Source organism: Crocodylus porosus, unplaced genomic scaffold (genome assembly GCF_001723895.1).
Source record: "Crocodylus porosus isolate Cpor-Errol unplaced genomic scaffold, CroPor_comp1, whole genome shotgun sequence".
NCBI lineage: Eukaryota > Metazoa > Chordata > Crocodylia > Crocodylidae > Crocodylus > Crocodylus porosus.
In genome coordinates this window covers 80,252,861-80,270,757 of record NW_017728906.1, presented here as the reverse complement: position 1 = coordinate 80,270,757, position 17,897 = coordinate 80,252,861, and the positions used below count along the sequence as shown (strand labels likewise).

Sequence of the window (17,897 nt, the reverse complement as noted above, 5' to 3'; positions counted from 1 at the left end):
GAACAGGATGGAGACATGGGCAGCTCATCTGGAGGGTATGGGGAGGGGGCAGCTCCCTGGCACTGGGGAGGCATGGGGTGGGGATCCCAGAGCTCACAGCGAATGAGCTTTAGTTCGAGTGCAGCTGCCATCATTTTTACATGTGGGTACGCTTTTAAGCAGAGCTAAGCGGGACAAGGGTGGATGTGGGTTGCTTGCTGTGGGCTTGGGGCCTTCCACCCTGCTGCCTTTGCCCCGGATGCCCTTCACTGGCTGTGAGCCCCCTGCCCACCTGGGAGTGGGGGACACAACTTACCCCCCGCTTGCTGCCCAGTGGGCCAGGGGCGTGTGGTTGACGCAGAGCTCCTAGGGGTAGAGGCAGCAGAGCTGAGTGCCCTGAGCCCACAGCAAGCAGCTCGCATCCACCCAGTGCACAAATCAGGGTGTGGAGGGCACATGCATGCCCCATGCCTCTCCCAGGGGGTGTGTGAAGTGGTGGGGACTCACCCCTCTTCCCCATGCTCCTTGGGTAAGCTGCCCGTGGCACTGTCTTGCTCTCTACCCTGTCAACTTAACCGGAGTAAATTGGTTATGAGATTGGCATTGGCTGATACAGTTGGTTAATAATTGGCTATTGTTATCAGCCACTGAAATCTTTAATGGTGAACCCTAGCTAACGCATCCTAAGTGTAATGCGTGAAATGGCCTGTGAGGTCATATTTTCTAGCTGACCTAGCTGTGTTGGTGCTGAAAGTTAAGGCCTGGTACTAGATAAGCTTCCTTCTGTCAGGGAACAGCGGCCTCAAGGTCACGGTGGGCCGAGGGTTCGGTATGGAACAGGCGGGATTAGCGACGAGGAGTCTGAGCGGTACGGGACACGTGTGGTTTCAAATAGATGGATTTTATTTACTTATGCTTCTGGAGCGTAGGCAGAAGGCTTGCTTGTTCAGTTACAGTATTAACAAACATACGAACGACAAAGGGGTCTGTTGGTCCACGGGGTTCTTGAGCCGAGCCCTTGCTTTCTAGCCCAGAGGCTAGGTGCGGCTGCCCAACTCAATAGTCCCAGGACTGGTCAACAGCTCATAAATTGGGAAAACGAACTGTAACACGATGAGATGAGATGAACAGAGTCCAACGTGGACGAAAAGAGGTAGTCGGTGGTGATGCCAAGGGCGATGCCGAAGGATGTGACAGTGTTGAAACCGGTGGTCGAGATGCAGGTCGGGTCAATCAGGATTGTGGTCAAGATCAGGGCCAAAGATCAGTTCGGTAGCCAGAGAATCAGTACGAAGACGAAGTCGAATAAGTTGTGGAACTGCAGCTGTGAGGAGACCAGTGGGCCTAAAGCCCCCGCTGAAGAGCAGTCCCTGTAAAGACAGCCTCTGCTCTCAGGTCGGGTTGATCTCTCCCTGCGAGACAGTTTCTGCCAAGGCAGTCTCTGGCTACCTGGTTGTCTTAGAAGACTTGTGGGCCGCCGCTCAGGGGGGAGACCGGAGAGAGATTCGACCTGAGAGCAATCAGGTTGCTTTCCTCGTAGAGTTTTCTGGACTGATGATATCATTTGGTTGGCAGAACTGAGCATGCCTGTTGTTACAATCTAGGTCAGGTTTGATTGACAAGCCCTAAGGTCGCACAGGGGGCACATGCTGGGCATCCTGGTGATTTTCCACTAACCTGGCTTGTCTGCGCATGTTCAAACTTAACCCTGTGTTACCCAGCATACACTCAAAATTTGGTCCAGACACCTTCATTTAAGAGGATGGTGGAGCTCTGCTAAAAAGAAAATCTTTTGTTTTACCTCCAAGGGGCTCTGCTGCCATAGCTATCCTTGTATATCTGTGGCAATAGCAAACCTGAAATATAGAGAACCGTGGAACTTGCTTCCCTGCTAACTGGGGCTTTGTCTGTGGTAGGAGTTTCTGTTCCTGCATCTGTATTGGTTAGGAGTACCATAGGTATTATTCCTGACTGGCAAAGCTGTGATGGCAGAAGCTGCTGGTGTAGGCAGAATTGTAATAAAAAATAACTGTCCAAATCGGTATAGCCTGGTTTGTGGTGATAGGCAATTTTTTTTTTGGCTTTGCTGGTATAGCTGACTCAACACGAGGAGAACTTAGTGTCTCAACTCTTAGGCCATATTTGCAGCTTTCACTTCTTAGAAACTCCTTGGTATATTTAATTATTCTGCAAGTCAAGCATAAAAACTTGACTTGGGCCATCTTTGCATCCTAGAGTACTGTAGGTAGATAATCTAGCTGCATGGATTGAAACAGGACAAATCGATGGCTCCTTTTTGCTGAACATTAGAGGTGGTTTCACTTGGAATAATGACCCCAGATCTTTAAAATAAGAAGCTTCTTCCAACCTTTTAATGTAGATCTGGGTTAATTTTGGGGCTAAGATCATTATGTACATTTTAAAATCAGGGTTCCTGTTTGTTTGTTTTTGTCATGTGCCCCACCTCTACTTTCTTTTCTTTCTTCTCCTTCTCTGTCCTGCTGCCCCAGTGGTATTGATCAGAACAATGACATAAAAAAGCTGGGACTGCCCTTCAGACCGATAAACAGAAGGGTTTGGGGCCAGAAATCAATACACTGAAATTGGGGAAATGAATAATGAGGATGAGCCATTAAGTCCATCACTCCCTTTGCAAGTCCTTTATATGAATCTAGGAGAATATGTGGAGTAGCAACCTTTACTATCAGTGTGAGTGTATGATACCTGGAGACTGCTGTCATTCTGATCTTGAGTGGGATCTTAACCAGACAGAGCCAGAGACAACCCAGATGACATTAGCACTTGTACTGGCTTCAAATAAATCTGCGTACTATCTAGAATATGACATGGCATTCCTACTGTTACCCCTACCTTTCAAGCAGCTTTTTCCTCCTTTGTCTTATTTCTTTGGGGCTTAGCTGGCCATTGATATGAACCCATCACTAGAAAGGTTGCTAAAAACAGTGTTTTAAATAAGGGTTTTGGTTGTAGCCATGTTGATTTAAGGACATAGGCAGTGGTATCTTTTATTAGACCAACTGACTAGTTGGAAAAGTTCTTTGCAGGCTTTTGGGCGCAATCACCCGTCTTCAGGCATAGGAAGTCTCTGCTATTCTGAGACTCTAAGGCTGTTATTTCATTGCTTGGAGTCTCAGAACAGCAGAGACTCACTATGTCTGGTGAAAGCTTGCAAATAACTTTTTTCCAACTATGCAGTTGGTCTAATAAAAGATATCATGTCTACCCAAAGAACCTTGCCTGCCTGTGTTCTTAAAATGCTTATTGATGACATGTATTTGCCAAGATCTTGGAGCATTATGCTAGTCTTTAGCAGTGAGATTGCATGCAAGTCATCTCTGGAAACAAAAGTTTCATCATGCATGCTTTGTCTTCAGTGAGGCAGGATCTGACTGATCCATCTCAATTAACTTTTTTTCCCAAAAAAGAATAACGTTTTCTAATACTCAGATTGCTATAAAGTTGTCACAACCCCTTTGCCTAAAGGGAGTAAAGGATGTTAAAATGAAAGCCTCCCTTAAATACTTTATCTTAAGTACTTTGTGGGTTGTTTTTTATTTTGTATCTGTAATAAAAGGCTTAATTTTTTTTGTGATGATTTGTTATGGAACTAAGCAGACAGAGATCTCTCTACTCAGATGCCCCAACCTTATCTGAATTCCTGTCCATAAAGAATAGAAATGGCCAATAAGGCAGTTTCTGTCCCTCAGCATAGACAAATGTTAATTGCCTCATCTTCTTGTCCAGGCAAATCAATAAATTAATCCTAGTATTCTACATGTAATTGCATCTTGTCCTATACCTTCCCTCTCAAAACCTTAAGTGACAGAGAGAATTAAGTAATTTAATAGTATGGCCCATTTAGTGGAGAGGGAAGGCTGAGAATTGAGTGCAGCATGGGTTTTAAATGTCTTATTTTCGTGCCATTTATGGCTTTGGTGACATGTGCTGTCTTGCAAATTTTAACTCAAAATTAATGAAACTTTGTAGGGATTTCCAGGGTTCTTTGCATCATGCTCTATGTTGCTGCTCCTCCTGATGTTCTTTTGCTTGTTCTTCAAAAGATTCTGTAGCTCAGCTGTGGTGTCAAGGATTCTGAGGTGATAAAATAGAAGCGTCCACACTGTTGTGGGGACACCAAAGACTGGTGCTAGAGTTTTAAAGCCAATGAATGCAGAAAACGTTGGCTTGAGATTAGTCATCCCTAGGGTAAGGGGCATTGGATCCCTGAATCTATATAGATTGATGCTGTGGTGCCACGGTTTCAATACAACTGACTCTAGCTAGCAAATTTGATTTTTGTAAGAGTAGATCCTTAAACCTCTAACAACTACTTCCTTATAAGGCCTGTAGCGATAATTGTACTGGATGTGGAAGACATACCCAAGTTAGTGCTGTGTAGATATGTCTTAACTTTTGCCATGCAATCTAGCTTGGCTACAAGATGCAGTATTGTTGCCTTAGCACAGCATTTAATTTGAGTTAGTCTGTGCCTAGTAAATTAGGCTGGGCAGAGAGGCCTGTTTTCACGCAGGTATGCTCCATCTGGTAGCTGAGCTAGCTCTGGTGGCAGTGTAATAATGTCCTGAGGCTGTCTTTCTTTTGTAGGAAGCCCTTCAGATAAAATTGGAACTCTTCTGGTCCAGAACTACTATTTTAGTCCACAATCTTTCAGGTGAACTAACTCAGGGGCCCTTGAATGCTGAAAGTCATCGGTGGGACCAAGGAGGTGGTTCCAGTCCCTGTAGGATTTCATTCAGTGCTGCATCATTTGCTGGTGCTGAAAATGAGTGGGACTTTTAATCCAGTGCTGATGATCGTCTTCCATCATTCAAAATCCAGTTTTTGCTTAGGTTATAAGCATAAGTCAGTTTCTGATGGCAGGGCATAAAGGGCTTTCTTGGAAATCATTAGGATAACATTGAGCATGGGATCTGCAAATTTTCCTTAATAATATGATCAGCTTCATTCTGTTATTCCCCAAGCTTTGGAGGACGTTTTAAAGCATAAATTGGCAGCTCTACCTGGAATCTGACTGTTCTGATATGAACATCATTGTTGTTGGGTTGTTTTTTTTCTTCCTGTTTTGGCCACATCTTATGGTTTTAGGGCTGGAAACAATTTTCTGGCTATGCTGGAAGATACTAGCTTCTTGTCCCTCATGTAGCAGGGACAAGAGGTAATTTGTTTCTAGTTTTCTCTTTTCGTTTCAAATTTTACCTGAACTTCTGCAACAGGAAATACTTGACTTCCATATTCAGGGTTCTTAGTTGAGATTAAGGAACGTACAGTTAATGGGCATCTTTACACATGCTGGGGTGGGGGAGTGTTTTTACTGGAGCAGTTCTTGGGAGCCACTCTAATTAAAATGCCCACAGCGTCTTGTGTAGTCAGCATCCCATTCTTCAAAGTGGTGGTGGGGCCACTTCACCACTATTTCAAAATGCAGGGATGCTGAATATGTATGATGGTGAGGCTGCTGAAGCATTTGAATTAGACTTGATTAATCAAGTCTGGTCTGACATGTTCTAATTAGAACATGTCAGGACAGGCATCAGGCACATGCATAGGTACCCAGTGGGAATTGCTGTGTAAATCTATTCCTTGGCTGTAAAGTAACTTTTTTTTTTACTTTGCATGGTGATGTTGACATTATGGCTTCTTTTTCCACAAGGCAAACTTGTGTCATTATTGACTCCAAGATGAACATGAGCTGCTGTGGCAGGACGACCTAGGGGCGCCGTGACCTCCCCTAGTGCCTTTGCCTACTGTGCCAACCTGGGCTTTGAATGCACCCTCCATCTTGCCCACCACATCTTTGATCTTATTGGTTCAATTAGGGAGGGTGCCTTCCTGCCCTTCTTGGCACGGGGCCGGTCTTACTATACCGGGACTTTGGTTCTAGTCCCTGTGCTGGTCCTCTCTCGGGGCCAACTCAATACACGCGCCCCCCTCCTGGGGCGGCTCTCTGACTGTGCCCCTTCTCGCCCAGCTTGGACTTCTCAATGGACTTATGCCCCACTCAGGGCTTCCTAACTTCCAGGCAGCACCCTGCTTGGGCCTGCCTCCCCTATGTTCCATGGCTGCTCACATACTGGCCTATTCCGCGCTCCCCGCGATCTCTGTGCCCGCACTTGGGCCTGTAATCGCACTTCGAGCTCCGCACCCGTGCTCGGCCTATAATCACGCCTCTTGCGCTCTGCAGCCCCGCCCTGGGGCCCTTGCTCGTGCTCCTTGTGTTCGCTGCCCGCACTGGGGCCTTCTATGCCCCCACTGGGGCCCTTGCTCGTGCTCCTTGCGCTTGCTGCCCGCACTCGGGCCTTCTATGCCCACACTTGGGCCTTTGCTCGTGCTCCTTGCGCTCGCTGGCCGCACTCGGGCCTGTGGTCACACCTCTTGCGCTCCGCTGCCCCGCCTTGGGGCCCTTACTCGCGCTCCTTGCGCCCGTCGCCCACACTGGGGCCTTCTATGCCCGCACTTGGGCCTGTGGTTGCGCCCCTTGTGCTCCCCGCCCGCACTCGGGCCTATCTATGCCCGATTTGGGCCTACTCTCACGCTTCTTATGCGCCCACCCACACTGGGCTTCCGCCTCTACAGGACTCTTCCCGAAGTCACCCCAATGGGCTGGGGTCGGGACAACCCCACAACGCAGCACCCTCTGTGGTGCCAGGAACTCCCCCTCCTTACTGGGGAGCTCCTGCTGAGGCCTCCTCCACCCCTACAGCCTCGCCTGGTCCTCCGGTGTAATAATCACAACTCAACAAAACTGTAAGTTGGCGGGCTATAACACATCATGAGCCCCCGAGCTTATAATATCAACTCCACTCTATGCTGGCTTTCTCTCTACCCCTGCGTCATTGCAGCCAGTCAGACTGCAACCATTGACTCAGGCTGCTCAGCTCTCCCACAGTACCGGGCAGCGCACTTCAAGAGGGATCTGGCCAGCCTGAAGAGGGTTCAGAGGAGGGCTACCTGGTTGGTGAGAGGGCAGCAGGACAGGCCCTACAAGGAGAGACTGAGGGACCTGAACCTATTCAGCCTCAGCAAAAGGAGGCTGAGGGGGGACCCAGTGGCTGCCTACAAACTCCTCTGGGGAGATCAACAGCAGATAGGTAGAGCCCTTTTCTCCCCAGCACCACCTGGGGTGACAAGGAACAATGGTAATAAGCTGATGAAGAATAGGTTTAGGTTAGAGATCAGAAGGCAATATTTAACAGTTAGGGTGGCCAAAATCTGGAACCAACTTCCCAGGGAAGTGGTCCTCACCCCTACCTGGGGCAAATTCACGAGGAGGTTGGATGATCACCTGCCTGGGGTCTTGTGAACCCAGCATTCATTCCTGCCTGTGGCAGGGGGTCAGGCTAGGTGGTCTGTTCAGGTCTTTCCTGACCCTAGCTACTATAAAACTCATGCTATTATATTGATCCAACTGACTGCAAGCATCTGAGATCCTTCTTTTTGAGCAGTAAGCTTTTTTTATTTTATTTTATTTTATTTTATATGGCCTGTATTCATATTTATTTTTTATCAGGTGTCAGTGAGTTCATGTCAATATCTAGATTTTGATTCACAGACTGATTCCATAACAGTTTTGCCTTTGAATATTTTAGGGCTAGCACTTCTATTGTTTTCCAGTTTACTGGATTCCTGTTCCTAGCTTGGGAAAAGTATCCATTTGAGCCTGAATTTTAGCTGACGCCATGATTTTAAGATCTGATAAAACAGTTCTTTAGACATCAAGGAGAGCCTTTTGACCAAATCAACCTGCTTCTAATATTATTACCTGTTTCATACTGAACTGCACTGAACATTGAATATTACCCTATTCCCTGAGTTGTTTGGGACAGTAGTTCTCTGACCGTTATATTCTCTAGTTAATGATACATGGAGCACCCCTTCCATAAACCTTCCTTGAGGGGTTTTCTTGTCTTGGTGGCACCAATGAAAATGTGAGTGTTTCACAGACCTATCAAATACACATATATGAGTGCCACATAAGTGTTGCATATGGCTTGCATTGGGTTTGGAGTGTTGTTTCATAAAGCTCTAAGGACTTTGTCTGCTATTGAACAGATAATTATCAGGGGAATATTGTTCTCACTGCCATAGCTACAGCCTACACACTTAATGAGAGAGACTAATCGTGATAAATAGTCTGGCATACTCCTCTTTGGAATGCATATACAATTGGCCTTTACAGGCATCCTTGTTATGGCTTGCCAAGTGTCCATTAACATGGAAATATTAAAATGTATTCAATTAAAGTGCATCCATTGCATCCTTCACACTTTCTTTGTATGGATTATTTAAATCTACCATATTTACCAAAAACAAAGATACTTCTCAATTTAAAACATTTTAAATTTGTTATAATTTTCCATATATAGAATCTAATTACTGGGAGGTGATCTTAAATTTATCCCCCTCATTGCTGCAGCAAGGGGAGGTAGGGAGGTCTAGCAGCCTGGCCTTCCTGCTGCCTGCCCCTGCTCCCCTCCCATCCTCCACTCGGTCCTGGAGCAGTAGTGGCACTGATTCTGTCAGGCCCCGGTCCCACTCCAGTCTTGGGCTCAGAGCATCTGTTTGTTCCGACCCCTGCCTGGCCTGGCAACTGGCAGCTCCAGACTGGACCCTGGAACCTGGCTGGAGCTGCCACTATTGCAGCATCCACCTGCCCTCTTCCCCCCCCCCCCACTGGAATCCAAGAAGCGGGTGTGGTGGTGGTGGGGAAATGTCTTCGTCTTGAGTTTCAGTAAATACAGTATTTGAAGCTGTATGTGACTGAGGCAAGAATTTGTTCCTTATAGTTCCTTTTCAGCTGTATTTGCATAGAATGTGAAGGTTTTCAACCTTTTTTTTTCAGTTGTGGACCACTAAAAAGTGTAGAATGGAGGTGTAGATCCCTTTGAATTGTAAGTGTGAGTATTTACATACTTTAGATAGATCATAGTTATCTTTCACGGACCCCTTAGACCTAGTCTGCAGACCACAGCTTGAAAACCACTGACAGAATACTTCCGCCCTTCACCTTGGAACTCTTCACCCCTTTTTTTGTGGGGAGAGTGGGATGCTTTTACTTCCTGATAAACCACAGTGAGACTATGCAGAAGCTTCTCCAAGGGGAGAGGCTGTGCACACTAATGACTAAGACAGTTACTTCTGCATCTTCATGATCCTTTTCTTCCTTATGCCTCCAGATCCCTCCAGATGATGTTTTTCTAGTGTTACAAAACTTGTCTTTGTGGGGAGTCTGTCCCTAATCAGCCCCTTCTTCTTGCATTGGAGGCAAGGCTGAAGGATCTCCTTGCAAGCCACCATAGAAATTGGTAGGGGTGTAGACCCTGCTGCTTGTTCATCTTCCGTCTCTCCTTCCCCTTGCTTCTGGGGAGGAGAGCAGAGCACTGGGATTGTGGAGGGTTGGAAACTTGGCCAGATGTTGCATTTGTCCTTGGGACAGAATAATTGCATATACAAAATACTCGCTCCCCAGTGTGTGACTAGGTTGCAGTACTGCTGAGAAGGACCTGGAGGTTACAGTAGACCAGGGGTGGACAATTATTTTGGGCAGAGGGCCGCTTACTGAGTTTTGGCAAGCCATCGAGGGCCGCATGACAGGCAGCCCAGGGCAGATAATATTAATTTTCTAAATCTTTTAGGGGCCCCGCAGGCAAGATAGAATGGCCTGGCGGGCCGCATTTTGTCCCCCTGCAGTAGACCATAAGCTGCATATGAGCCAGCAGTGTGCTTTTGTTGCCAAAAATCTAACAACATGTTGGGCTGCATTAACGGAAGTGTCAGCTTGTAATCCCAGAAGTGCCTGGATTCATAGGTAGACAGAGACAGTGGTCTGCCACAACATAGCAACATTAAATAACCTCTCTCTACAGGCCTTGCCTTCATTCTCCTCCCTCGTTAGCTTCCTGCTGGCAAAAGTAGTACAAAAGGCATCTTACAGTGGCATGTGCTTAACATGTTAGAAATTCCTATCTCATAGAGTTGCTCGCTGACATGATCTAATACGTGCTTGGATGCAAAGGATGGGGAAACCTGTGGCATAGCTCTTAAAAATCCCTGTTTAGATGTTGAAATGTTATGGATGAAATTCTCATCTGTTTCAGCCTATTGGATGATTGACCTATGACACTTCTGCTCTTGGTGCAGAACCCAGGGTACAAACGAGTGAGGCAAGCATGTAAGGCTTAATTTCAAGTCTGTGTATCCCTTCTCTCCCCACCTAGCTTTATTTGCTATTGAACAGGTAACTACTGCTAAGTTGTTGCCACGTTCAAGATGGATTTGACCATTTAATTTTAATTGGTTAGTGATAGTTGTGTTCAACAGCTGCTAAATCAAGGTTGCTACTAAATCAAAACCTGTTGGACCTTGCATCAGAATGTTGAGCGGTGAGGAAACTGAATTATGCATGAGCCTCTGCTGAATGACCTAATGTTTTCATTAATGTGTGTATTCCAGACAGACTTTTTTTTAACATTGCTTGGTCAGCACTTCTGAATATCTAACTTCCTGCTGTTACAAAAATCTTTTATAATAGGGGAGTTGTGAAAATTTCCTAAATTTTGCTTTTTGCATGTGGCAGCATTTTGTAGTCTTACAGCTTCTCCTGTGTAGCTTGCATGTAAGTTTCTTTTTAGAGGAACTTCAGATATCTGCAGTAGTAACCCTTTTTAAAGATAACTTAGAAAAATCGGGAATTTTTTTTAACCATTTAACATAAATTTTAGCTTTTCCTAGAATTCTTTCCATCTGAGGTTTATTTTAAACTTTTTAATATAGTTTTTCCTCCCACAAAACTACTTGTTTACAGAAAGCATTCATTTTAATTGTTAATACACTTGTTCTCCAGGCTGCCTTCCAAGGTGCTGAAATTTTTGCATGGGCAAAAGCTAATCTTTGTCATAAAATAAAAATTCTGTGCAGGATGTTTCACTTATCCTAGTTTGAGTAAAGCTAATTCTCTGTCTGTATGGGGTTTTTTTGCTCTGCAATATTTCTGTAATAGGAATTGACATATTTCTCAGGGCCGTGACAAAATTAAATCAAATTTAATTAAAGTTACAACAATGTTCTATGGCTGTATGGTTCTTGTATTTAAGAGTACTACATTAAGAAGCACAGCTGGGCACTCAAGTCAGGAAATGTGTAAACTGACTGTTCGTTCAGTTGTAACGTATACAGAAGGCTGCCTGATCGTGACTAAGTGATTGAGATGCATTTCCTGTAAGTTCCTATCAGCTGATGCCAGTGTATAACTGGTAGGTCAGTCAGCTATCACATGCTTGTAAAAGACCTGTGTGAAACTAGAAGAAAAAAGAGTATATTGAAGAATGTATTTTCACACAATTTAATGAAGTTTCAGAACAGACCAAAATAACAGAAGTTCTGAAAACTATTTTTTTTTTTGTAAGCCAATTTATGGACATAGGCTCAGGGTAAATAGCAGAAGTCAAAACTTCCATCTTCCCATTTTTAGGAGAAACATCTCTTTTGTTACTACATGCTCTATTTTTAAGCAATAATATTTTTTTTCCTGAAGTGACCCAGAATATTTTACTTGATGTCATCTGATGGATTAACAAGGTCTTGATTACTTCTCTCAATGAATCTTGCAAGTCCTTTGCTGCCCTCTAGTGCACCTAAAATAATATTCTTATCAAACCTGCCCAGAATTTTAAATTTGAAACTGTAACATGCAGTACATCATAGTGTGTCCCCTGCTCCTGCACTGCATCCATCATGGTCATCTCTTTTCATACCTTTTTCATGTTTTTCTTTGGTTGCAGTAGTAGTGGGCAGACTGGCGTTGGGCATTTGGGGAAAAAAATTCTGAGAAGGGTCTCTCTGGTGTAGGTCAAGCATGTCAAACATTTGGCCCACAGGCCAGATCTGCAAAGCTACAGGCCACTGGCAGTTGGGGGACATGGTTTGGGGTTAGAGGGAGTGGCCTACTGCAGAATTTGTAGATATGGTGATTTGGGATCAGGAGGGTGAGTGAGGGCTGACATAGCTCAGGTTACCGTCTGGCCACTTTGCCCATAGTCACCACTGCAGCCCCAGCCCTGCCTGTGTGTGCTGTAACTGGAGCTGTTGCTACCATGTACTCTGTACCAGAGCTGCCACCCTGGCCTGAAATGCTTGTCATCAGGTGGGAGCTGGAACTGTTGCTGTCAGACCCACTCAGTGTCCTGAGCTGGATTTGGCCCACAAGGAGCCCTGCAATCCAGATCCAGCCTTGGGCAGCTGGCGAGTTTGACATCCCTAGTCTTCATCTGTTTCTTTCCCGATGAAAGGGCTTTCCTGACCTATAGAATTACTGTAATGTAAATGTGCAGAAGTCAGCTAGGCTAGTTGATAATGCTTCCATACCATTGTGGCAAGGATCAAGGTATGATTCACCTTGTTCATTTCTACTCCTTTGGCTTCTCTAGGAGGCTGTGTGGGGTCTGCACAGCTAAATGTGTAGCTGCTGGTCAGCTAAATGGGTCCCTGGTACAAAGCTCTGTGCAAATAGAATACAGTCCTTGCCCCAAAGGGCTTGTAGTAAGGCTATTCTGAAAGTAAGGCTATTCTTGTTGTAGAGTGGCCTTTCTTACAGCCTGGCAGTATGATTTAAAACAGGAAACTTATGGCTCATGGAGTCATTGTATCTGGACCAAAGATATTGGGCTTTGGTGGCATTCAGTGGCAGGGAGCTGTGCGTGCTCTATCCCATGCTGTCATGTGAACATGACCAGTTATGACTGCCTCTAACTCAGGAGCCTATTCCTGGCTTACAAAATCTGGCCAACTTGTTGCTTCTCCTTTAAGTACTATAAACATACTTCTCAGTGGCTGTTTAAAACCCCATCTAACTAACTTTTTCCCTCTAGGGTTTTTGTTTGTTTGTTTGTTTGTTTGTTTACACATGAGGAAATAATTTTTTCTTTATTCATCACAAAGACTTTCAATAATTTGATAGTGCCCAGTCAGGGTAAATCATTCAAACTGTCCAAAGAAGAAGGTTGGAATGGGGGAGAAGGATACTCTGCAAAACACATTTGTGAATCTTAGGCTTGCTCATATCCATTGCATTCTTGCTAACATTTTCTACGTAACCTTGTGTGCATTTTTAGAGTATTACTGTTGGTGGGTTGGAAAATGGGATTTATTAGTCATAAATCTGATCATGCGAGTTTCACCCTCTTACTGGCTTTAGAAAATTCTCCAAGGCTGTCAGATTGACCTGGTTTTACGGGGGCAGAAAATACCAGTTTTCTGAAGTCGTCTTGCACGTGTAAGACTGTATGTATAATGTTAGATATCTCTGTGTTAGGTGTTGTAAGATGCTATCTTAATGTGCTCACAGAAAAGGGCAGAGTTGAAGCCGTTTTGGAAAATGTTAATATTCTTATTTCTTCCAAACTGAATATTTTGTGTAGAACATAGTATAGTGCAGGACTTAGAACCCTTTTTGCTACTGGATACAGGAGCTTGTGGCTCTGCAGGTTGCAAATCTTCACCCCTGGGAATATCCAAGATGTCTGCACTTAATTTTTCTGCAGATACCTGTGTTGAAGAGGGGCTGGGTAAGCACAGGCAGGGAGGACTGCGGAGGGGTTGGGTGGCTCAGCACAGCTGCCTTTGCCCAAACCTGTGCTGGACTGAGCTAAGTCGCATCTTCTTGGACCACATTCAAACCCAGAGGCCTACAGGTTGTTGACCCCTGGTAGTATGCTTTTTCTATTTGCTCACTCTCTCTACTCAAGCTCTCTTCTAAAGAATAAATCATGGCTGACTATTCAGTTATTTTTATTGTATAAGAAGTCCTGTCTGCAGAGATCAACAGATTTCTAATATTTGTTTTTTTATATAGGGTGGACAGGTGACCTTGCATAGCGGTGTTTGGTTTCAGTGTCAAAGCAAGATATAGAGCAGGGTAAATGAAAGGTGCTAGTGCACGGCCACTATAATGGCAGTTACTTCAGGAATACCAGAGCATATATTAACCTAGGAAGAGGGCCATGCCCTACCTTGCAAGTCTGTTTAGTAATATTGCAGTCTGGAAAGGCAACTTGTTAACAAGCTTTACAAAGCTCATCTTATACATAGAGTGTTTTTTTTTTTTTTTTTAGAGCGTTAGGGGAGAGGTGCGCAAGATAATGACCGAGAAAGATGACAGGGTCAGAGACGGCAGCCTAGGGTGTTCAGAGGATGTTAGTCATTCATTGCTAATAACTTGTATCACAGCAGGATGTGGGAGTCCATTGTACAAAAATATCATGAGATGAGACCTTTTCTGAAAGACCTAACAGTTTCTTTCACAAATGGAAGGGAAGGAGAGGTAACTATTTTAATTTTAGATGAAAAACTCATTTGCAGGCTGTTGTAGATTTGTGCAGGGTGTCTGACTGAGCATCGGCCAGGAATTGAAACCAGTAATCTTTTCTCAGGGTACTAACTAAAAGATCATCTTGAACAAAGTCTGAGACACAGGTCTCTTCTCAATATGCGAGTCCTGAACAGTTCTGTGACACTTCAGTCTCTTGCTATTGAAGCTAACTAGTGTGGGGGAGGGAGACTTTTAATACCAACTACTACGTTATTCTTTATAAAGCTAAATTAACTTTTTTTTAATTTCTAGGTTGATCCGAAAGACTATACGTTTTCTGGACTTAAAGATGAAACTGTGGGCCGCTTACCCGGAAAAGTTGCAGGACAACAATTTGTCCTTCAAGAGTGTGAGAACTGTAACATCTACATCTTTGATCATTCTGCTACCATCACTATTGATGACTGTACAAACTGCCGAATCTTTTTAGGACCCGTAAAAGGCAGTGTGTTTTTCCGTGACTGCAAAGACTGTAAGTGCATAGTGGCCTGCCAACAGTTTCGCACCCGGGACTGCAGAAAGTTGGAGGTGTTCTTGTGCTGTGCTACCCAACCCATTATCGAGTCTTCCACAGGCATGAAATTTGGCTGTTTCCAGTTCTACTATCCGGAGCTGGCTTTACAGTTCAAAGATGCAGGCCTTAGCATCTTCAATAACACGTGGAGCAACATCCATGACTTTACACCTGTGTCAGGAGAAAACAATTGGAGTCTTCTGCCTGAAGATGGTGCAGTTCAGGATTTTGTCCCTCTGCCATCTTCTGAAGAATTGAAAGGAGTCAGAATATCTACAGATGCCACAAGGAGCATCATTCCAATAACTAGGGGGCAAAGGCAGAAGAGCAGTGATGAATCATGTTTGGCAGTATTGTTTGCTGGTGACTATACAACAGCAAATGCCAGAAAGTTAATTGATGAAGTAAGTGACCATTTTCTGTCTGCTGTAGCTTGAACTTTAGTAAGCGTTGCATTTCCTGCAGTATCAGATAAACTAAATTGGAAAGTTAGTGTCTTGCTGCTGAATGTCTACTAGCACATTTTTTAGGATGTAGTTTTGCTTCATTGGAAACATTTTGAAACTTGGCAACCTTATATTTTGCATACATTCATTTTTTTACAGATTTAGGTGCTTATGACTGTCCCAGGAGAGCAGGAGTTCAGTTTATTCAGTATATCACTGATTAATTGGGATTTGAGATCTATGTGCGTGTACCCCAGTTGCCCTGTGGGCATGAACAGACCTCTCACTTAAGGCAGTTCTGATTTGTCCCACGTTTTGACTCTGATCAAAGACGTCTGACATAGCCCTTTACACATGTTGTAGTTTGAGCTGGAACTACACAGCAGTTGTCCTGGGACAAAGTACTAGCACAATTTTATCTTGAATGCCTCACGAGTACTTAAGTGAGACAAAAGGTTTATAAGTCCATAGGATCCCAAGACAAAGGGCTTTCTCCCCAGCAAATTCAGTGCCTGTTTTTTACCCTAAGTTTTTTGTTTGTTTATTTGTTTTTGTTTGTTCCCCACAGTAGGTGCAGCAGAGTGAAAATGCTAGTACGTCAGTCTCACTATGCAGCCTATGTTACATACATTATCAGCAGCAAAGGCAGGATCCTGATAGAAAGAACAGCTGACTGCTTCATTATGCATATTGTTAGGACAGTGCTCCTCTCCAAACTCCATATGCATGGAAGATAAATGTAAAAGTAAATCCCACTTTTATTAGGTAAATTCCTTTATCCTTTTGTTTTTGATTTAAAAAAAAAAAATCTGGCTTGCATTGTAAGAAGAGGCAGCAAGTTATCTATAGTGCCAGTGGAGGGAGAAATGCGTGAGCTAGGCTTCATCTCTATGGGTACCTATACACAAGCAGTGAGGCTGCTTTGATGCACTATAATCAAGTCCGCTGGAACATGGTAATTCCCACACTCTAGCAGACTCCAGCATATTGTATATCAGTGTCCCCATGCTTAAAAATGATGGTGAGGGTGCTTTAACTAAAGCTCATTTAATGAGCTTTAGTTAAAGTGCCCCCACTGCCACTTTTGAGCATGGGGATGCTGATGCATGAGACAATCAGGTGCTTTTAATTAAGAGCAGCTCTTGGAGCCACTCTGATTAAAGTACACACAAAGATACCTGACCTGAAGACATGCTTATCTGAACTTCCCTAATGTTCTGTACATCTTTTAGTGGAAAGGTTTGTTTTTTTTTGGTTTTGTTTTGTTATTGAAAAATCATGTTTCCCCAACAAGAAATTATTGCTACCCAAGAAAAGAATTTGTGAGGAGTTCATGGAACGACAGGTTGTGGGAGAACAGCGATACACCAAAACAAGGTCTTAAACCAGCGGTTCTCAGCCGCTGACCTGTGGGCAGATCTGGTCTGCAGTGCTGTGTCACCCAGCCTGCAGGGAGGTGGTGGAGTGGTGGCACCAAATTTACAGACCTCTGGGAAGTTCCACACCCTATATGTATGGATGTGCATAGGGCTGGGCAGGAGTGGGGTGGGGGTCCCAGGACCTAACCCTGGTGTAGGGGCTCAGGAAGGGGCAGTGTAGTGTCCCAGAGCCTACTTCTGGAATGCTGGAGCAGGTGGTGCTGGGCCCCAGGGCCTGATCCCAGGCTTGTGGGAGGGGAGGGGTGGTGTTGAGCCTCAGGGTCCCGTGCTGAGGCATGAAGCTTGATCTAGCTCATGTACTAGCCCCATGTCACTCATCTGGCCTGTTGGGCGAAAAGCTGAGCACCGCTGGTTTAAACTATTCCTTAAAGATGACTGATCCTTTTCCATCCAGTGTTGAAATACTGGAACTCTTGGACTCCTTTTTGTAGTCCTTCTTAATATAAGACACCAGTTAAGACTTCTGCTGGAAATGTGGGTTCGGTAACTGCTTCTTGACTCCTTGTGGTAGTAAAATGAAGCAGTAGGAGGAGGCAGGTCCATGAGGTAGGTTTATTGCTCACAAGGAAACTTGCTGACTTTTAAAGGCAATGAACACCTATTTCCAGTTAGTTTTAGCATCTGCTTGTACCCAGGCAGACGAGGTTCTTTAGCCAGATGTGATATCTCTTACTAGACCAACTAAATAGTTGGGAAAAATTGTTCTTTGCAAGCTTTTGGGCACAAATGTGCCTCTTCACACATAGGGAGAGTTTGCTGGTGTTTTGTATGCTCTCCTGGGTAGAATAGAAGCCAATATGCAAAATGACTGTACCCAGCACGTATGAAGTCAAAGTCTTGCAGCCTGAAATTAGGGTGGGGAAAAAATCACGTTAACAAATAGTTTTGGGTAGGAAAGACTAGAAGCCAAAATTGGATGAATAGAGTGAGAGCATAAGGAAGTATGAAGGTGAAGAAAGCATTTTGTATTGGAACTGGAAGAAGAATAGCTTGTCACTTTGCTCTAGTGATTTAATGTTCTGAGGGGATAGTATTGAATATACTACCATATACTTTGGGCTCCAGCTTCGAAAAAAAGGCCCTGTATCTGTCCCTATATGTGTAACAGCCTTAAA

At 44.4% G+C, this 17,897-nt stretch overlaps 1 protein-coding gene across 1 annotated transcript in view; it reads left to right on the top strand.

Moving 5' to 3' along the window:
• The window catches only part of RP2 (retinitis pigmentosa 2 (X-linked recessive)), a 30,416-nt gene that overhangs the window by 4,941 nt on the left and 7,578 nt on the right, over positions 1 to 17,897 (top strand). Inside the window, exons 2-3 of the mRNA XM_019528470.1 lie at positions 14,636 to 15,301; positions 16,576 to 16,582. Coding sequence (XP_019384015.1) covers positions 14,636 to 15,301; positions 16,576 to 16,582 — 673 coding nt within the window. The remainder of the gene's footprint in view (positions 1 to 14,635; positions 15,302 to 16,575; positions 16,583 to 17,897) is intronic.